General features: G+C 37.6%; 1 protein-coding gene across 1 annotated transcript in view; it reads right to left on the bottom strand.

Annotated features, from left to right (window-relative positions):
- LOC149287530 (DNA-binding protein SATB2-like) overlaps nt 1-19,670 on the bottom strand; it is a 122,719-nt gene extending 103,049 nt beyond the window's left edge. Inside the window, exons 1-2 of the mRNA XM_089492683.1 lie at nt 19,613-19,670; nt 18,736-18,957 (exon numbers count right to left, since the gene is read on the bottom strand). Of these exons, the coding sequence (XP_089348809.1) occupies nt 18,736-18,957; nt 19,613-19,670 (280 nt within the window). The remainder of the gene's footprint in view (nt 1-18,735; nt 18,958-19,612) is intronic.
- Between the last annotated feature and the right edge of the window lie 329 nt (nt 19,671-19,999).

Here is a 19,999-nt window from a genome sequence, read left to right as displayed (position 1 = left end):
GCAGAACAGAGCTCCCCTGGGCGAAGGCCGCAATCCAGGGGTCCCAAATATCAGAGAATTTCTGCATCTCATCATGAAGTTTAGCCGTAATCCTTTCCATAGAGATGATATGCCAAATATTGGATTGAATTTCAGCATCTGTTGGAGGGACTCCCCTACACCTTCTGGCCAAGGCTTGTTTAATAGCGGCACTGATCCGATGAATCAGTTTACGCCCAGGTACTGACAGCTGCATTATCGACACATCCATGTTCAGCAGAGCCGTCTGGGGGGAAGCAGTCACCGGAGTGCCCAATGCCGTCGAGATATCCTGGAAAAACTTGGACCAGATAGGCAGGACAAGCGGACAGGACCACCAGGCGTGGAGATAAGTGCCCACATCGCCACAGTGGCGAAAACAGTTGGCGTCGGAAGTAGGGCAGAGCTTGGAAAGCCGCACCGGTGAGAGATACCAGTGAGCAATAACCTTGTAGGACCGCTCTCGTATAACTGTGTTAGCAGTAATGCGATGTGTGTTAGTCGCCGCTCTACACCAATCATCGTCTTCAAAGGTTTGTTGTAGGGCCTCATGGCAGCGTGCCCGATAAGACGGGGGATGGACGTATGTCTTGGACAGGAGGTATGAGTAATGAAAAGAGATAGAGCCTCGTAGTCTGCGGCAGGTGAGAAATCTCTGTTCAAAGGCGGTCAGCTCAGAGACCCCGGCTACACGAAGAAGAGTGTGCACAAAATGTCTGATTTGTAGGTATCGAAACCTCTCGGCTTGGGGGATGTGTTTGTGGTCGAGCAGCTCCTCAAATGAAAGTATTCGCCCCCTGCGCACCAAGGCACCCAACCTACACAGGCCTGCCTCGATCCACCACGCCTGCCGCGTATCCACGCCCTCAGGGAAGAGGGGGTTAAAGAACAGTGGGGTCAGTTGGGACACACGACCCCGCAGCTGGTATTTAAATCTAGCCTTCTTCCAGAGAGAGTAGGACGCCTGCATAGTGGAAAGAAGCGGGGAGCCCGGCAACCGATCATGGCCAAGCCACCGCTTGAAACGCGTCAGATTTGGGGTTTCCTGTGTACTGGATGCACAGGTGTGAACTATGCTTTTTAATCATTAAGTTAAATAAAGCTGGAAGATTTTTTTTTTCAAATGCTGGATCGATCCCCTTTTTTTTTTGTGTTCAAGCCACAAGCATAACTGGAGCTGACGGTCAGGTAGACAGGCGCGTTCAATGTCAATCCAGGGCAGTGTGCCAGCCGGAAAAGACCAGGATTCCATCTGCGAAAGTCTGGCGGACAGATAATAAAGGTGAAGGCATGGGACCGCCAGACCGCCCCGCTCCTTAGGTAAGTACATTGTGTGCCGGTTGATCCTGGCCCGCTTGCCATTCCAAATGAACTGGAACATGCACGATTGAAACGAGTCGATGTCGCTGGTGTTGACAGCAATCGGCAGGGCACGAAACAAGTACAGCAGACATGGCAGTGTAGTCATTTTGACCGCGTAGATCCAGCCCAGCCAGGAAATGTCGTACTGCGACCACTGCCGAAGAGCCTGACGGAGCGACGACAGGAGCGGGGGGGTAATTCGCAGCGTAAAGCGTCTGGGGGCTGTTGGTAAGATTAATGCCCAGATATTTAAGTGACGACGGTTTCCACTGGAACGGGAAGGTCGCGGCTATAGTCCGTTGCGTCCCAGCATCCAAATTGACGTTTAAGGCCTCACATTTTGCGTCGTTGATCTTGTAACCCGAAACCTGAGAGAACACGTTCAAGACCGAGTATAGGTTCGGCAGAGAGACAAGGGGACGAGATAGAGTCAGGAGGATATCGTCTGCGAAGAGTCCTAGTTTATATTGCTGACCATGAACCTCAACGCCGGATATATCGGGGTGCTGGCGGATAGCTATCGCCAGGGGCTCCAAGCAGAGGGCGAATAAAAGGGGAGAAAGCGGGCACCCTTGTCTCGTGCCATTGAGTATGTCGAAGGTTCGAGATTCACAGCCCATCTGTGCAACCGAAGCCATCGGGCTGTCGTAGAGAGCACAGATACCTTGCCAAATATTGCCGCGGAAACCGAACCAGCTCAGGGTCTCCCACATGTAAGCCCAGTCTATTCTGTCGAACGCCTTTTCGGCGTCGAGCGCCAACAGCATTGCCGGTTGGTGGGTGAGTGTTGCCATTTCAATCAGGTCAACCGTGCGCCGGATATTATCAGGTGCTTCTTGGTGCGGGATAAAGCAGACTTGGTCAGGGTGGACGATGGAGGTGATGACTTTGCCCAGGCGAGTAGCCAGAACTTTAGCGTAGAGCTTTATATTCGCGTTAATGAGCGAGATGGGCCTGTAACTGCCGCATCTAGAGGGGTCTTTTCCATCTTTGTGGATAACAATAATTTTAGCTCGCAGCATTTCAGGCTTGGGGACAGAGCCCCCCAGGAAGGAATTGAAGAGACGTAGCAGCTGCGGCAGAAGTTGATCTTTGAATTTCTTATAGTAGGAGCCCGGGAGTCCATCCGGCTCCGGCGCCTTGGCCGACTTGACACTGGAGATGGCAGCGAGTAGCTCGTCCTCCGAAATCTCTTGATTCAAAAAGTCAACTTGCTGGTTAGAGAGTTTCGTGGTTGGCAGCGAGTCAAGGAATCGGCGTACGTAAACGCTCCCGGAGCGGTTCCTGGGGGCCTTGTTGCCGTCATACAGAGTGCCGTAAAAGAGAGCAAATTGTTGAGCAATGTCTGTAGGTGACACCCAATGGGTCGGTAGAGTCAATGATCTTATGGATATTCTGTGACTTCCTTTGGGTACGTAACCGGCGCGCCAACATGGCATCGGGCTTTTTAGCGGACTCGAAGAATTTTTGCTTGGTATGGTTCAAGGAGTGTAGAACGTCATTGCTAAAAAGGACATTTAGCTCGCCCCGCAGTTGAACAATTTCCCGGAGAACAGTGGGGTCTAGTGTCCGCTTGTGGACCTGTTCTAGTGAAGAGAGTTTAGCAGTGAGGGAGTCTATGGCTTGGCGCCGCAACTTCTTATTCAAGGCCTTATGGGTAACCCAAAGGAGCAGCGGGTCAGTGCCCGGAGTGTCATTGAAGCGGTGAAACTCCGTGATGTCGGACCTGGAGATAGGGTGGATCCGCGAAGCATGGGCCGCCGGGGCCAGGGTCTGACCGAGGAAAATGTAGTCTATCCTCGAGTAGGAGTTGTGAGGGTGAGAGAAGAAGGTGAAGTCCAGATCCTTGGGGTGATGAAGCCGCCAAATATCCACAATCGCCGCTGTTTTAGCAAAGTCTCTGAGTTGTTTAGAGGCTGGAGAAGAGCCCTGCCGCATATTCGGACCTTTCCGGTCAACGAAGGCGTCCCAATATGTGTTAAAATCGCCTCCTACAATAATCATGAGGTTACGAAACGGCAGGAGAAGATTCGAGAGCCGATGAAAAAAAGGAGGCTGACTGAGTCGACGGGGCGTAAACATTGAGAATGACTGCAGGTGTATTATGTAAAAGTTCCGACAAAAGGAGGTAACGACCCCATTTGTCACGCAAAACGTCCGCACACTGGAATCCCATTGAGGCTCTCAGGAATATACTAACGCCGTTTTTACGTTTAGTAGGATGTGTAGCGTGATAGTGGACTCCAAAGGATCTGTTCCAGTATGAGGGCAAGGAGGCCTTACGAAGGTGTGTTTCCTGTAGAAGGATAACATCGGCATGCAGCTTCTGATAGTATCGCATAGCTTGTCGCCGCTTCTGGGGGGAGTTGAGGCCCCGGACATTGTGGGTAATTATCTTAAGTTGATCCGGCGGCATGGTCACTCACAGAGAAAAGCAGTCGGGGCTGGAGACATGAAAGAGAGCGAAGGCGACGAGGGTCCATGGGAACAGAAGGAAAAAAGAGAAAGGAGATAGGAGAGAGAGATAGAAGAGAGAGAGAGAAAAAAAAAAAAAAGGAGAGGAGAGGGAAGGACAAAGGGAAAAAACTTTACATAGTTTTTCATACCAGCCTAAAACTTTTGCACAGTACATCAAAAGTCTTTAGTCCACAAAGGTATCTTTTAATGTATTTCTCCTCTGTCTATCTCTATACTCTTCATGTAGCTATACTTGTTTAACCCCTTCACTGCTAAGCCATTTTCCACCCTGGTGCTAAGGCAATTTTGAGCATTTTGCTGCAGCTCAGGTTTAAACGCATTTAGAAGTAAATTTCATGGGAATAAACTATACAAACTATATATTGTTTTTTTCAGCACACCCAGCAGATTCCAAATATACCATTTTTATAGGTATATGTCTCATTAGGTTTGCAAAATAAAGCCAAAAATGAGGAAAAAAGTGTATTTTTTCACTTCCGACTCAATAAAAACTAGTTTTTTTTTATTTTTTTTTCTAAACTATAATATCAAAACCTGTGTTTCAAAAATTGCCTCCCTCTACCATTGGCTAAATTTAACCCCCATGATCAAAGGGATCATGGGATTAAAATTTAAAAAGGGAATGCGACTTTTTATAGCTATATGATCACTGTGGTAAAATTTTTACAATTTTAACTTAATATATATGTTATATGTTGGGGGTCTGTAGCTGCTTAGATGCCTGAGATAGAGGCTGCATCCCCCCATACCTCTTTAACTGACAATTGTCAGTTGTTAATAAAGTTTCTAGATGACATCATCACGACTTTGCACGATGATGTCATTTCTGGAGGACGAAGCCCTGGTGATGCCTGTGACCTCCACTGAGGTAAGTCACTGCTGAGGACATAGTGGTTACGTCCTTAGCATCTGAAGCCCACTTGTGGGAACGTAAACACTACGTCCTTAGCAGCGAAAGGGTTAATAAAGAATACCTTTCTTTGTATCAAAATGTTTTTTTTCTCATTTTATTTTATTCATTATTAAAGGGTTTACTGGTAGTAAATGACAAGTAAGTGCATGCATTCAATTTAAAAAAAATTATTATCACACATTTGTACAAATAGCTAATGACGTACATTGTAGTACATTTCAGGCCTATTGCAATGGAGACATTGCAAATGTTTTAATGCAGAGGAAAAACAACCCTTACGAAAAAATTACTGCAGTTTTTCTGAAGTAATACTGCAGTTTTTTGGACATGAAAAAACTGCAATACTGCACTTTTAGTGCAGTATTACTGCAGATTTACTGCAGTTGTACTGCATTTGTACTTCACTGTACTGCAGTTGTACTGCAGTTATTTTTGTACGGAAGTACAAATGCAATAAAGCTGCAGTACATTGAAGTACAACTGTAGGTTTGCAATATAAAAAAAAAAAGTGCAGTAAATGTGCAGTAAAACTGCAGTACAGTGAAGTACAAATGCAGTACAACTGCACAGGGGCGTAACTAGACGCCTCAGGGCCCGGGTGCGAGAATCTGTTAAGGGCCCCCCCCACCCCCTCACCCCCCCAAAAAAAACATGATTTTTACCCAACAATTTTTTTTCAACTAATTCAACAAATTCAATTTACATATTGAATCATAATCAAAGAAAAAGGGGCGCATGTACAAAGGGCATAATCCAGGGGTGTCCAAGTTTTTTCTGCAGTGGGCCACTTCATCAGAATTGTATACGTGCGCGGGCCGCACTCATTTTTCACTGTGACAAAAAATATGGCCTTTAATAAAATATGCAGATTAAAATAAAGTAAATGACACAAAACCTTTACTCTTCCTCTCACTGATTTCTGGGCCTTGAAAGTTTTGCGACTACAAATTCAGGATTCCCTAGATTTATTCTAGGGATGAACTAAAATGAAAATTCTGGACCAAAACATTCAGGGTTCACTTAGCCAAAACCGAAAATGACCCCCACCTTTAAAAATAATAATAAAAACTCACATGTTTAATAAAAGTAGGTAACACGCAATTGGACAAAATTAGCAATATGACTTGGCATGATAGGAGTGTGATTGCTGTTAGCCTAGGCAACCAGTAAATGCTGGTACCTAGGCATGATGGGACTGTGCTCGCTGTGATTGCTATTAGCAATCACACTCCTATCATGCCAAGTCAGCCAGTACATGCTGGTACAGGGTGGCTGTAAGTGATGTGCAGACCCCATACTGCTGGCAGCATCACTACACAAGGGGGGCAGCTAGCTAGGTTTCAGCATGTACTGGCTGACTTGGCATGATAGGAGTGAGATTGCTAACAGTAGTCACAGTCCCATCATGCCTAGGTTCCAGCACTTACACATCCATCCAGTAAATGCTGGAACCTAGGCATGATGGGACTCTGATTGCTGCTAGCAATCACACTCCTATCATGCCAAGTCAGCCAATACACGCTGGTACAGGATGGCTGTAAGTGATGTGCAGACCCCATACTGCTGGCAGCATCAATACACAAGGGGGGCAGCTGGCCAGGTTTCAGCATGTACTGGCTGACTTGGCATGATAGGAGTGTGATTGCTAACAGCAATCACAGTCCCATCATGCCTAGGTTCCAGCACTTACACATCCATCCAGTAAATGCTGGAACCTAGGCATTATGGGACTGTGATTGCTGTTAGCAATCACACTCCTATCATGCCAAGTCAGCCAGTACATGCTGGTACAGGGTGGCTGTAAGTGCAGACCCCATACTGCTGGCAGCATCACTACACAAGTGGGGCAGCTGGCCAGGTTTCAGCATGTACTGGCTGACTTGGCATGATAGGAGTGTGATTGCTAACAGCAATCACAGTCCCATCATGCCTAGGTTCCAGCACTTACACATCCATCCAGTAAATGCTGGAACCTAGGCATTATGGGACTGTGATTGCTGTTAGCAATCACACTCCTATCATGCCAAGTCAGCCAGTACATGCTGGTACAGGGTGGCTGTAAGTGCAGACCCCATACTGCTGGCATTATCACTACACAAGAGGGGCAGCTGGCCAGGTTTCAGCATGTACTGGCTGACTTGGCATGATAGGAGTGTGATTGCTAACAGCAATCACAGTCCCATCATGCCAAGGTTCCAGCACTTACACATCCATGCTATCACACACACACACACACAGACTCATTTATTCATATAATCATTAATTCACAGATTCATTCCCTCAATCACACACACTCATTCAAACACCCTCCCCACCCCCTTACCTGTACTGCAGCTCCTCGATGCCGCTCACAGACTTCAGCAGGGGGCGCGGCCTCCCTCTGCCTTCTCTGCTAAAGCACAGAGGAAGTAGGAAGTCACGTGAACTCCGCTTCCTCCGTGCTGTCCAGAAGACCCTCCCACAAGTAAGTAGCAGGGCTTGAGGTGCGGCTCGTGTAAGATCGGTTGCCCTGGCTGCCGATCTTACGCGGGCCGCACCTCGAGGTCTCGCGGGCCGCATTTGGCCCGCGGGCCGCATGTTGGACGCCCCTGTCTTATTTAAAAAAAAAAAAAAAAAAAACGTAAAAAAGATTTCGGGCGGCCCCTTGGCTTGGGCCCCCCTGCCGCCGGGGCCCGGTCGCAGCCGCAACCCCTGCGACCCCGGTAGATCCGCCACTGCAACTGCAGTAAATGTGCAGTAATACTGCACTAAAAGTGCAGTATTGCAGTTTTTTCATGTCCAAAAAACTGCAGTATTACTTCAGAAAAACTGCAGTAATTTTTCGTAAGGGAATCTACTGTATGTACTTAGTGGTGCTAGAAACAGTATGGTCCTTCACAGTTAGTATGGCCTTCCAGTTTACATTACATTTGTTTAACTTATACAGCGCCAGCAGATTCTATAGCGCTGCTACAAAAGGAGATAGTAAAAATAATTAACAAAGGCAATTTTTAATGATGACAATATTAAAATGTTTTTTAAAACCCAAACTGCCGCCTACAGTTTTTAGAATGATTAGCTTCATTTATTTAAACCAACTATGGCTTGTACCAACTTATCTCAGTGAAGTATATATAAGTCAAAAATTAATTACTATCCTGCGAAGGCTAACGCCACTCATAATCAAATAGCTTATAAAAAAAGAAGGAATAACCCTACATAAATAATATGCAATTATAAGAACCGGTAGTGAAGATTCAGGGTACCCACTGATTTTCTAAAGTTTTTTTTTTCATCTGTATATGCAACTTCATATGTATGTTGAGTGTTCTAAACTATAACATGTAGAACATCAATCACTTATGGTTTGATTTTTATGAACCAAACCGTAAAGTCTAGTTCTAATGGTAAAAATTGCATATAATCTCATAACAATTATTTCTACGAAATTAGTAGAATAAATATAATTTTGTCTCTATTCCTCACGTTCATGTTGAATTTTAAAGGGGATCTTCCAACAATGTGTTTTATTACTAGTTTCAGAGTACAAGTTAACAAAAGTATTGTGCTGTTTTTTCTTTTTCCCTATTTATACTTGCTAACCAGGGTCCCTTATCTTTACCTTACTCTGTGAAAACAGAACAGAAGTATTTGTTTAAGCAGTTGGCTAGATTGTTATACTCATTTACATAACTCCCTTTATTTGTATTAAGTTTTATTGTTTCTTGTTTATATTTTCTTCTTTTACTTATTCATCTAAAAAAGGTTTTAGCAATGTTTATTAAATTGATACTGAATACCGAATGATAACTTGACCTTTCCATTTTAGAAAAATCACACTGATTAATGATCACCGAAGCCCAAGCACTCCCCTATAGTAACATCCAAAATCAAGTCTTAATTTTTAGATACTAAATCTAGCACAGACTCCTTCCTTGTTGGCTTCTCTACCAATTTCCTAAGACACAATTCCTGTAGAATTTAAGAATGTCTTTACTCCTGGCTGACCCAGTCTATTTTCCTCAATACCAATGAATTACACGTTAATAGTAACTATGCATTAAAGTGCTGTTTATGAGGCTGTATGACATGCTTAACTGCCCCTTTCATATTTGGATACAGGCCCAGATTTACACCCCAGTTATGCATGCAGACAATGGGCTAGTCAGGAGCAGAAAGTGGCATAAAATGCCAAGGGTATGGACAGAGGTGGGTATCACATCTAAGTATGGCTTACATTTAGCCTATCTACTGCCTCCAGGTCACCAATTAAAAAGTAACATCTTTAGGCTAATAACTGGATATTATAATAAACCATTGCTCCAAAGGGTCTTTCCTCCAAGCTATGATGTACTTTCTATCAACCACAAATGTGGCAAATAATATTTATATAGTCTGTACAATTCCTACCAACGTAAGATTTGCTATATTATGCTTAAACTATTTTGTCCATGTGTATCTTACTTCAGTGCACTACAATGTCTCTTACTGACACAACAATCCTTAAATGTATGTTTTTGCTGGTTCATATTGGATCCCTTCTACACAATATGTCTTACATTTGTCCATGTTGATTTTACTATTGTATATTAATTGTAATGTTATTAAACTTGTGTTCTCCCCTTAATGTAATAGTGTTACAGAAAGCTGATTTTAAAACATGTAATAATAGTAATAATATTCAATAACTGAAACTCAAAACGTACAAAAATGAAAGTATTTATCATCTTGCATATTCACTTTATATTTAGTTAGTCTGACTAAAATATGTATATATTACCTTAATGTAAATGACTATATCAATAAAAAAAATACATTGTCTATATTTTGATAATTTTGTGATGACATTCCTCTGAAAGGTAATCAGAATTATTTTTTGTGTATTTAAAAGTCCTAATCACAAACGTATAACTAATGTCAATTTCTCACTCAACTTTATTGAACATAACAGGTTTGCCAAATGTCTGAACCAGACTTCAATCAGCCTATTACATCACTATTAAATTAGAGGTTAATGCGAGAAAGGGTATCTTTAAAATGCCTGTGAATAACTGAATACTTGCCAACTTAATGTGGTAGAACAGTAACAGTTGTGCACCCCTATTTGAATATTGGCCTGCTCTGAATTAATCACAGGTCCAAAATATGTGAGTTACAGGTACAGTCACTGGTCATCATTATTGGCATATTACAAATATTTTGTACATAATGTAATTTATTTGTAAGAAAAATGTAGTGAACCATCTATGGTCATATATACTCATGGTTGATAAAGAACAGCACATGATAAAACAATAATTAAAAAGTGAAGTAAGGCAAAAAAGTAAAAAAATGGTACCATTGCCATGGCACAACTATTGGCACCCTTTTGAAGAATTTAAATCAGTTCGAAACGATGAAATAGAATGTCATTGTTGTGAAATTAGAATCACCTGTGATAAAATGCCAGTGGCTTGAATTAACCAATCAAAGATGGAGTTAATGCTTATAATGTCCACTTCTATTCCCTGTTCCCTTTTCAGGAAAGTGAAGACAAGGGAGCAATATGAGAGCATCAGAAATGTCATAACCAAACATAAACATTCTAAAGGGTACAATACCATATCCAAGGACCTTGACATCCCTATTTAAACAGTTTACAATGTTATTAAGATATTTGCTGCTCATGGAACTGTTAAAAACCTCCCAGGAAATTGATCAGAGATGTCCTCGAAGGTTGGTGTAAACTAACACCAGGTAAATTAAAGCTGACCTGGAGAGTAGCCATATGTTTATAGGCAACAAAATGAAACTTATAAGAAAAAGAACACCATACATAAAGTTAAATATGATAGAGGATCTGTTATGTTGTGGGGCTTCTTTGCTGTCTCAGATATTGGAAGCACTGAATGCATTAAAGGAATTGTGAAATCAGTGGATTAGCAAGGCTTTTTACAGTGAAATGTGCTACCCGGTGTCAGAAAACTAGCCATGGGTCAAAGATCATAGGTCTTCCAACAATAACCCAAAGAAAACATCCAATAGCATAAAATAACAGTTGAAGGAAAAAAATACTGTTTTAGACTGTTCATCGAGTACTGATCTCAAGCCATTGGAAAACTTCTTGAAAAAACTGAGAAAAGGAATCCTGCAATTAAAGAGTAGAAGAAACTGCCAGAAGACAGGTGCAAGAAATGTACAGACAGTTACAAGAAATGTTTAGAGGCTGCCATGATTCCCAATGGTTGTGCAACCAAATATTAAGGAAGGGTGTTTTCAATGCTACCTAGGTCATATTCTCTTTCTTCTGTGAAATCCCTGCATGAGTTAAAATTGCCTCTTTTTGTTGAATATCTTTAGAAATCCCATTAAATTAAACAATTATTTCTGAAGATATTGTACATGATGTACAAAATATTTAAGGGTGCCAATAGTGTTGACTATAATTATATATTACTGTTTATTCACTATATATATATATATATATATATTATTACACAAACGCATATACATTTAAGATCCTCTTCCACACACATATACAAGGATACATTAAACAGAGGTGAACTATTTTTTGTAAATGTGGTTTATTTGGTTCTTTAACCCTTTGTATTCTCATGGGACTCAATGTACCATATATCTTCATGACATGCTAACTGAAATTACAATGTACTATTTTCAATTTAGATGCTAAAAACTGTTTGTAAGTTATTTTTGGATAAACATTATGTTAACTCACTAAAATCATATATCTGGTCTAGTATATTTGACAGTGGTTGGTTTTGTGAAAAAAAACCAAACATGAACAATTATAATTCATAGACTAAATAATTTCATTATTCTTTTTAATCACTAATGCCAGCATGTATTTCTTTCACTGATAGTGTTCTAAAGTAGTGATAATGATATTAAGTGGTTCTATATGTTGAATTAGTATTATACTTTAAGGTATGGACAAGAAATTCGTTGAGCACCAAAATAATTTTGAACAATCATTTTCACTAGATTGATAGAGGAAAGGCACTGTACTACTACACAGTGTTTAAGTGTTGTGTGTGTGTTGTTGAAACTAAGAATTCAACAATTTTACTTGTATCAAGAATGTTGGAACACTAGTAAAAATAAAAGATAAAGTGTAAAATGGCATATAAAGGTTTGTGAAATTGTTTTAGAAATGTTATGGTTTAAATGTACCCAATATTTTGTACATGAAAGGGTAACATTTGTCGAATCTGCAAAATGTTTCTATAAAATGCTTTTAACAACCCAAATTGCTTAACACATTAACAGTCAACAGCAGTGTATATAAACAGCCCTTTCTTTCTTTTTTTCTTTCTTTCTTTCTTTCTTTCTTATGGCAAACAACATAATATTTGGACAGCCACATGGTTAAGCTGTCTTTAACAAAGAAAGTTTGTATTGTCTCAAGTGCAGCTCATAATACTGTATTATTATTTACAATACATTTTGAGAAAAAAAACGATTACTCTGTGTGGATTTATAAATTCTTATCAACAATTTCATAAATAAGCATTTCCATGTCATCAATCATTTGTCTTAATACTGAATTCTTACAGACTAAATTACTGACTGAAAGACCTTGCCAATTTGAGTAAGTGAATATTACCCAGTAGGGATATAAAACTGTCAACACCAAAGCACTTTTGATTTTATTAAATACTGCCTGGGTATTAGGACAACTTAACACTTTCAGTACTCTTCAAATATGCTGATCAGTTACATGAAATAAGAAAAATAATAAACGAATAATTTGTGAATAACTATTATTATTATTATTATTATTAATGTGTTATTTTTCCTATGGCTAATATTTAGTATCCTTTTAAATAAGACATTTTGTAGAATGTTATTTTTACTTTAAAATAAATGTTCCAGCTATGAATGAAATTAACAATACACTATCTGGGACAGATACAAAACAATATTTTGAAAATATATTGAAAACAGTATACATAGACATCATTATTTGATATTGCACATTCTGACATTTGAACACCGTACATTTTTACTATTTATATTTAAGTAACATTGGCAAACAGAGTATAGAAATTCAATCTGCAACCACCAAATATTATTTCAAATACTTCAGAAGTAAGGCCTGTTGAATAGTTCTACTATTTGTACATTTTGAATTTGTCTAATTGCCACATGGTCGGATCCATTGGCAAGTAATCAATTAATTCCAACTAGATACTTTTTGGTGACAGATCCTTGCAAATTAACTTTTTGACAGGACTTTGTAGATTAATTACATAGAATAATCACATTATGTATAATAAAGAGAATTCTATTCGGGAACCTTTAACCTTGTACAAATGTGGTGAAGAATGTGGTAACTATTGTAAAAATAGCATATAGCATCTAATCGCTGATATAAAAAACACACATAGCATTTATGCTTCCATTACAAAAATGCATTAGATCCCTTAGTACACATTTATACTTAAGTCTGGATGCTTTAAATTATTATTAAATGAATTATATAACACCATACTATTCCACTGCTCTGAACAGTGGGTTGAAATCTGTTTCTTTTTTAGAAACCTATATGATGTTTTAATATAAATGTATTCATTGGAGTTACAAAAAATTATACTACATATTTTTGCACTGCATTTACTGCTTTTGGTTTTAAGTGGTAAACCTTAACTATAGTCCAAGGGGGCTTGCCAAATTGTCCAATAGACTCAAACCTTCAGATAACACTTGCTACATCACTTCATTTTTATAACATTTGAAGCTCAAATCTGATACCTCTGCAATAAACAATTTTCTGAGACTGGAGTCTGTTTTGCCTTGTTAAATTAAAATGCAGAGAAACTGGGAGGCTGACACCTTACTAGGTGTTTTGCAATCAAACGACCATTAAAGGTTAATTACAGTTCTGTCTTATTGATTAGCAACATACAGGACTTGAAAACACTTATTTAAAACAAAATTCAAAGAAGCTAACAAATGTGAAATCCATATGATTACAAAAACTTTAAAAAAAAAGTTACCAATAGGAATTATATAATCAAGTGAAGTAAAAATAAAAACCACTGCGTATATATATGCAATTTTTTCAAGAGCATCTATATTTAATTTGTAAAAGGATTTACGGAAAAAACTTTAGTTTAAGATGCTAATCTGACACCATTTCTATGTTCTCTGCTTGCGTTTAGTTATTTAACATAATCACACTGGACAAGATAGAAACATAGAAACACAGAAGTTGACAGCAGATAACCATTTGGCCCATCTAGTTGGACCGTAATCAGTCCTTGGTCTCGTCTTAGATTTACCTTAAGTTTAAGTTCTATTCCTGTATTACCTTCTATTGGGAGACTGTTCCCCGTAACTACGACCCATGTGATATCCATATAAAAAGTCTGAATAGTAAAACCCACCTAACTATACTACAAAAATATTGCATGATGCCAAACTGAGCAGATGACCCCATTAATGCACATTTAATTTTCATCCAAAGATATTCTTGTAATATGCAAAAAGTCATTACATATTTTTGGAAATCAGGGAAAAGGCTGACCCACTAATAGCATATCTGCTTCGAGAATGATGAAATTTCATTTCTGCCGCAACACCTTCCCTGTAGGATGTTTAAAACAATCACCTTCATCAAAGGATGATCTCCACAGATTAAACATCATACTATTTACTGTTTTATTCAAATCAACATAACACATACAATTTGACAGTTTATTTGTCAAATTTGACCTCAATCCTGGGCTCATAATTCCATGTCCCTGGAAAATAAAAGGATGGCTGTTACATAAATTATGTCACAGAGAATAAAATAAGAACTCACTGAAGCCAAATAAATATTACATATGTAAATGGTAAATGTTTAAACAAATTGATTTTTTAAGCTTTTAGTTAAAATTAATACTCATCTGATGAATAACAAACAGCACAAGAATATAATTATTGTACTAGTATCCCTAATATGTTATATTTTCTCAAAAATATTTCTTGTCATTTTAGTAGTCTGGACCCTCCTTAGACATTTAGGGTTACCATAGCGTGTCTCTAACTAGGGACCCCTACATAAGGTGAATAATGCTAAGCAGCCTTGAGTTTATTTGATGTGGTCCTACCAAGTCAACAGGTTAAGCAGCTGCACTGGGCTATTATTATTATTTACTGTTTTATATAGCTTCATCACATTTCACAGTGCTGCACAATAGGTAACCAGGACATAACAAGTAATATATAACTCAACAATTTGACCTACAGAAATAACAGATGTGAAAGGCCCTGCTAAAACAAGCTTACAACCTAGAGTCTAAACCTTATCTATATACCAATGTTATATTTTTAATAAATGTTAGCCTACAAATGCCATTATTTAGTTTAGGTAAAAATGTACATAAATAATTTGAGAGAAATTTCACAAATCAGTTTGCGTAAGGTCATTAAAAAAATGACCAAATTTAACAGGTCCCTTCTCATGAGTATAAGGTGAGACAACTCCAACAGTCCTAGATCATACTCCTTTAAGGAGGTTTGCATTGTTGTTGCATTTTTTTGTATTAAATTGTACATTGCTTAATTCAATATAAAATAGTATTTGTATATATATATATATATATATATATACATATATTTATATATATTCCACAGGGTTTTAGTAGTTACGTTGTTAAGAATGAATGGTGATAGATGCTTAAAAGATAAACCTCATTTTTCATTTAAAGAGTTCAATACAGCACAACATATCTAACAAAGTACCAATACATTTAATTTATTAAAAAATATAATAAAAAAATCTGCAATTAAAATATAATACTAATGGAAACACATAATTTTAGACTAATAATAATAATTGCCTTTTAGGCTATAGTAATTGGAGCAAAGTATATTTAGATAGGGATAACTTTGACGTTATTGATAATCACTAATGTTTTAAAGGCTAAAGCTATTGGATTTTCATTCAATAAAATAATTTAAACATTTTTAACAGCCAAATATTGCAAACTTTGGTCAGACTGGGTAGTATGTTAATGGATTTTTTCACAATTATTAATTGGCAATTTTAAATATGTGATTAAATATCCTTATATACATTAAATTAAGAATTGTAAAGAAATTGCATGGGTAATGTATGACAAAATATCTGCAGCTAAACTAGAAAATATTAAATATATCGAACTCCACAAAAGGGAGGTGGTTGTTGATAATCGTTACCAAATGATAATTAGATTAAAATTCATTGAGTTACTTTCACTAAAAGCTTTTGGTCTGAAATCAAACAAGTAAATCAATTATCAAATAACAACATTAAATTGTCAAAGATATCTATTCCTAACCTCTTTAGATCAGAGTATCATTCTTCCATGTAATTATACATGTACTTCTTTGTATGCAGATTTATCAAAATAGAAATTTCCAAACAAAAAAAGTAGAAATAATTGTTTGGTTTTTTACCCGCAACAACTGAACATTTTATAATTCTTACATTATAACATCCTACATTTAAATAAGTAAAATATTATCTCCTACTGTATATGATACCTTTGGAGCTATATGCAGTTAAGTAATTGAGTAACTTTTAGTGCTGGTTTAAATTCAGGTGCACACATACTTCAACTGGATTTAGTAAAATGCTGGTTAATGATTTAAAGCTATGCTGAAGACACAAAGAAAATCTTGAACAGCATCATATTCTTCAATTTAATTTTGAAGGAGTATAAATTAATTGTAACCTTGCAACCAGTGCAAATGTTTATTGGCATATAGCCAGGTTCTGTTGCAGTAATATTTTTGTGAAATACTGAATGATAAACTAAATTTCCATAACTGTCCCTAACTAATTTCAAAAGCACCACAATGCATATGTGTGCACATATGAATACATATAATAGAGAAGAAACCATGCGCGCAATAAGAAGTATTCAACACCTGCTACTTCTAGCCACAGCTTGATAGACAGAGCGACATAATGTGAAAGTGCCAACCACTCACGCATTATCTATGTATATACTGTTAAGGTGGATATGAACAATAAGATTTATATATATATTATCTTTTATTCATATAGTGCCAACAGTTTTTTGCCAACCTGGACTTGACAGACTAAAACAAAACAATATGTTAGGTAAAGAGGACCCGTTCGTAAGCCTAAAATTACATATACTTATGTGTAAACGTTGTTATTGGCACTAAAAAGTTTTTTTTTTTAAAATCACCCGGGCTTAACTTGTCCTGTGTTGATATTTTTGGCAAGCTGTGCTTTATACGGTCAGCTCTGCAGGACACCAGTCACTGCACAGCCCAGAAGAATCGCAGGAGCACAAAGTGTGGTCTGTCTGCAGATTTGTGACGTTAATTAGAAAACTAAACACTATCGGCCAGACGAATCAATACATGATTTTCAAATGATTAAAGGGCAATGGTCAGAGCAAGCACAAGGGGTCATTCGTATTAGCAGAGCCACAAGGCACACACCAGGACGTCTGCAAGGCAGGCAGAACTGACTCCTTTCAGTATTAGCCTAAACATCACGTATCCTGGCACCAGACATATTTACACATTTCTTCTTCTTTTTAATGTCAGTTTCTAGGGGTATGTTTGAAAAACAGCCCATCAAATATAGGTGCATTTTGGGAACATTATGTATTTCAAAATAGTTTTAACAGTTTTTAAATAAAGAGAATTACTTTTTTTTTTACTTATATATGCCTCTATCATCTATTATTTTTATATTACATTTGAACACATTTACATAAATGTAGACATATGAATAGATGTGTGTGTGGATATCTATCTATATATATATAGATATATATATATCTATATATATAGATAGATAGATAGATATATATAGATATAGATATATATATCTATATCTCTCTATATATAGAGAGATATAGATATAGATATAACCTAAATGCAATATAAAATAATACATTTTATTTTAAGGACAAGCCTTCAAGACTGTCAACACTCCTTTGTCCGGTCAAAAGGAATATTAACCAGAACACAAAAATTTGTGTTTAGCATATTAGACGTAAGAAAATGTTAACAATGAAATATTTGGGAATTCCACAATAAAGTATTCAACTTTATCAAAAGAAATGTGTAGCAAAAATATTTTAGTGTAAGCAGGCTTTGATTTTCAGCAAATTTAGGAATCTTAGAAAAACTAAATGTTTGAATAGTGTTGTGCAAATGTCTAACATAAATAGTTGAAAACTTGTGTTTTATAATTATGATTAGTCTTCATGTGATTATTAAAATATATACGTCAATAGCACACTGTGTAGCACATAAAATAAGTGTACCGAAAAGTATGATTGATTATATATAATATAAAAATATATATTAATTTCTGTAGTCAGAAAATTATATTGAATAAAAATTTGCACTCGTTTTAATGTAAGCTCTACAAGAAACATGCTTTACTATTGTGAGACAACAAACTTATTTCTGAATGTTTTTTTGAGTTTATTATTAAGAATAAAATTAAATGAAATTGTAAAGATCCCTACTATGCACACATACTGAAAAAATATATATATAGAACCTACACTATATATGCTTAATATAATTTTGAGTTCAGTGTACATTAACACAGGGTCTAATGCAGACACAGCTTAAATCAACATATTTTGAACACATGCTTGATAGAATGATATTCTATATGTATCCAAATCCCTTTTAATGACCATTTTGCAGAATTTGTGTAATCAGGGTAAGCGGGTAAAAAACTGCAAGCTGTCGAGGAATAGCTAGAGCCTCTTCCTCAGTGATACAGAGCTGCCAACAACTCAACTCATAGTGGCACTACGCCCACAACATGCCAACTCCTGGGTCACCGCACACTTCAATTTTTAACAAAGAACACAAGGCCGTAACAGACCAAACTGACTTCCTGTTATGCTATACTGAGAATAAAAAAATATAGTTAGCATGAACCCTGACACCCAAAGCCATTATATTGCCATTGGCAACTTATTTTGTATGCTTCAAAAATACTGCTTCATTACCTCCCACAGATTTGTTGAGTGAGCCGTTTGGTCGACCCCTGGCTCCTGGAGGACTCCCATTCTGTTCCAACCTGGCCACCTTGAGTGGAAGAGGACTTTTAGCATCAGGACTGTTACTCTGTCGATCTGGACTATCCCTTAGACTGGGACTCTCACTTCTGATCTCCATGCTGTTCTGATTTGGAGAAAATGCTCTCCCAGGCAGGTCACAATAGTAAGGATCTAAATAAATAATTGAGCAAAGACAGGAGAGAAGTAAGGGAAGAGTTCACTGGCCTCACTTGCCAACTTGGTATAAAACAAGGTTAAATGTAGACAAAATGGGTAAAGTATGTTTGCCTTTTAAGTAAGCATGTAAAACCTCTAAAGTCCATATGACAAATACACACAGACATGTATGTGTGTATATATATATGAATATATATATATATTGTTAATTTGCATATTTGAGAATTCATGTTGCTTGAAAATAATAATTCCAAAGTGCCTTTTTAAAACTTGTGGGAGAATTGTTTAACGTAATAAAATTCATCCCTAAGCCTCATTGATTGATACACTGGCTTTACCTGCTTCAGCTCTAGACAAATATATAATTTTATAACTATATCTATACATAAACAGTAAATAAAATATTCCTTCTACATTCTTAGCAAAATGAATACCCAACTTCTATATACCTGGTGGATGTAGGTAGAAGCAAACACTTTGGATATTTAAATATACAATAGTAAATCTAAGCAAAGTGTTCCTTCATTACAAGGTGCTGGGTTACATCTTGACTACTGGGCACACGACATTCTAACTGCCAATTAATACATTAATACATAGAGAAAAAAATATAATTTTGTTAAAATGTGTTTTCGTGTCATGTACTTACTGCTTAATGATGGTCTGTATGTTGCCTGGGATGGGCTGAAGTTCTGCCCATGGATCATAAGTAAAGACTCCAGGATTAGAAGTTTCTTTGCTTTAATATTCTTATATTTCAGTCTTCCTCTCCTCTTTGTCTGCCCAGTTGTTTTACGGTTTATATTTTGCTTGATGTGTCCCCTTTCGTGTCGTCTTCTGCAAGAGGATAAATGTGATCAGGGATGAGAGGTTATTGGGAACCCTTTAGTCTTCCTGTTTCTCTGGTAAATTGTATACAAGAGGCAGAGAACGGGCTCTGAGAGTCTTCGCACTTTAAATAAATATGAAACTCTGCCCAATCTGCAAATCGCCACAATTCACGTTTGACCCCCTTAAAACGGCTGCAGGCAAAGGA

This window comes from Sceloporus occidentalis, unplaced genomic scaffold (assembly GCF_023333645.1).
Source record: "Sceloporus occidentalis isolate IW3139 unplaced genomic scaffold, rSceOcc1.0.p SCAF_59, whole genome shotgun sequence".
NCBI lineage: Eukaryota > Metazoa > Chordata > Lepidosauria > Squamata > Phrynosomatidae > Sceloporus > Sceloporus occidentalis.
This window is presented reverse-complemented; position numbering and strand designations above follow the sequence as displayed.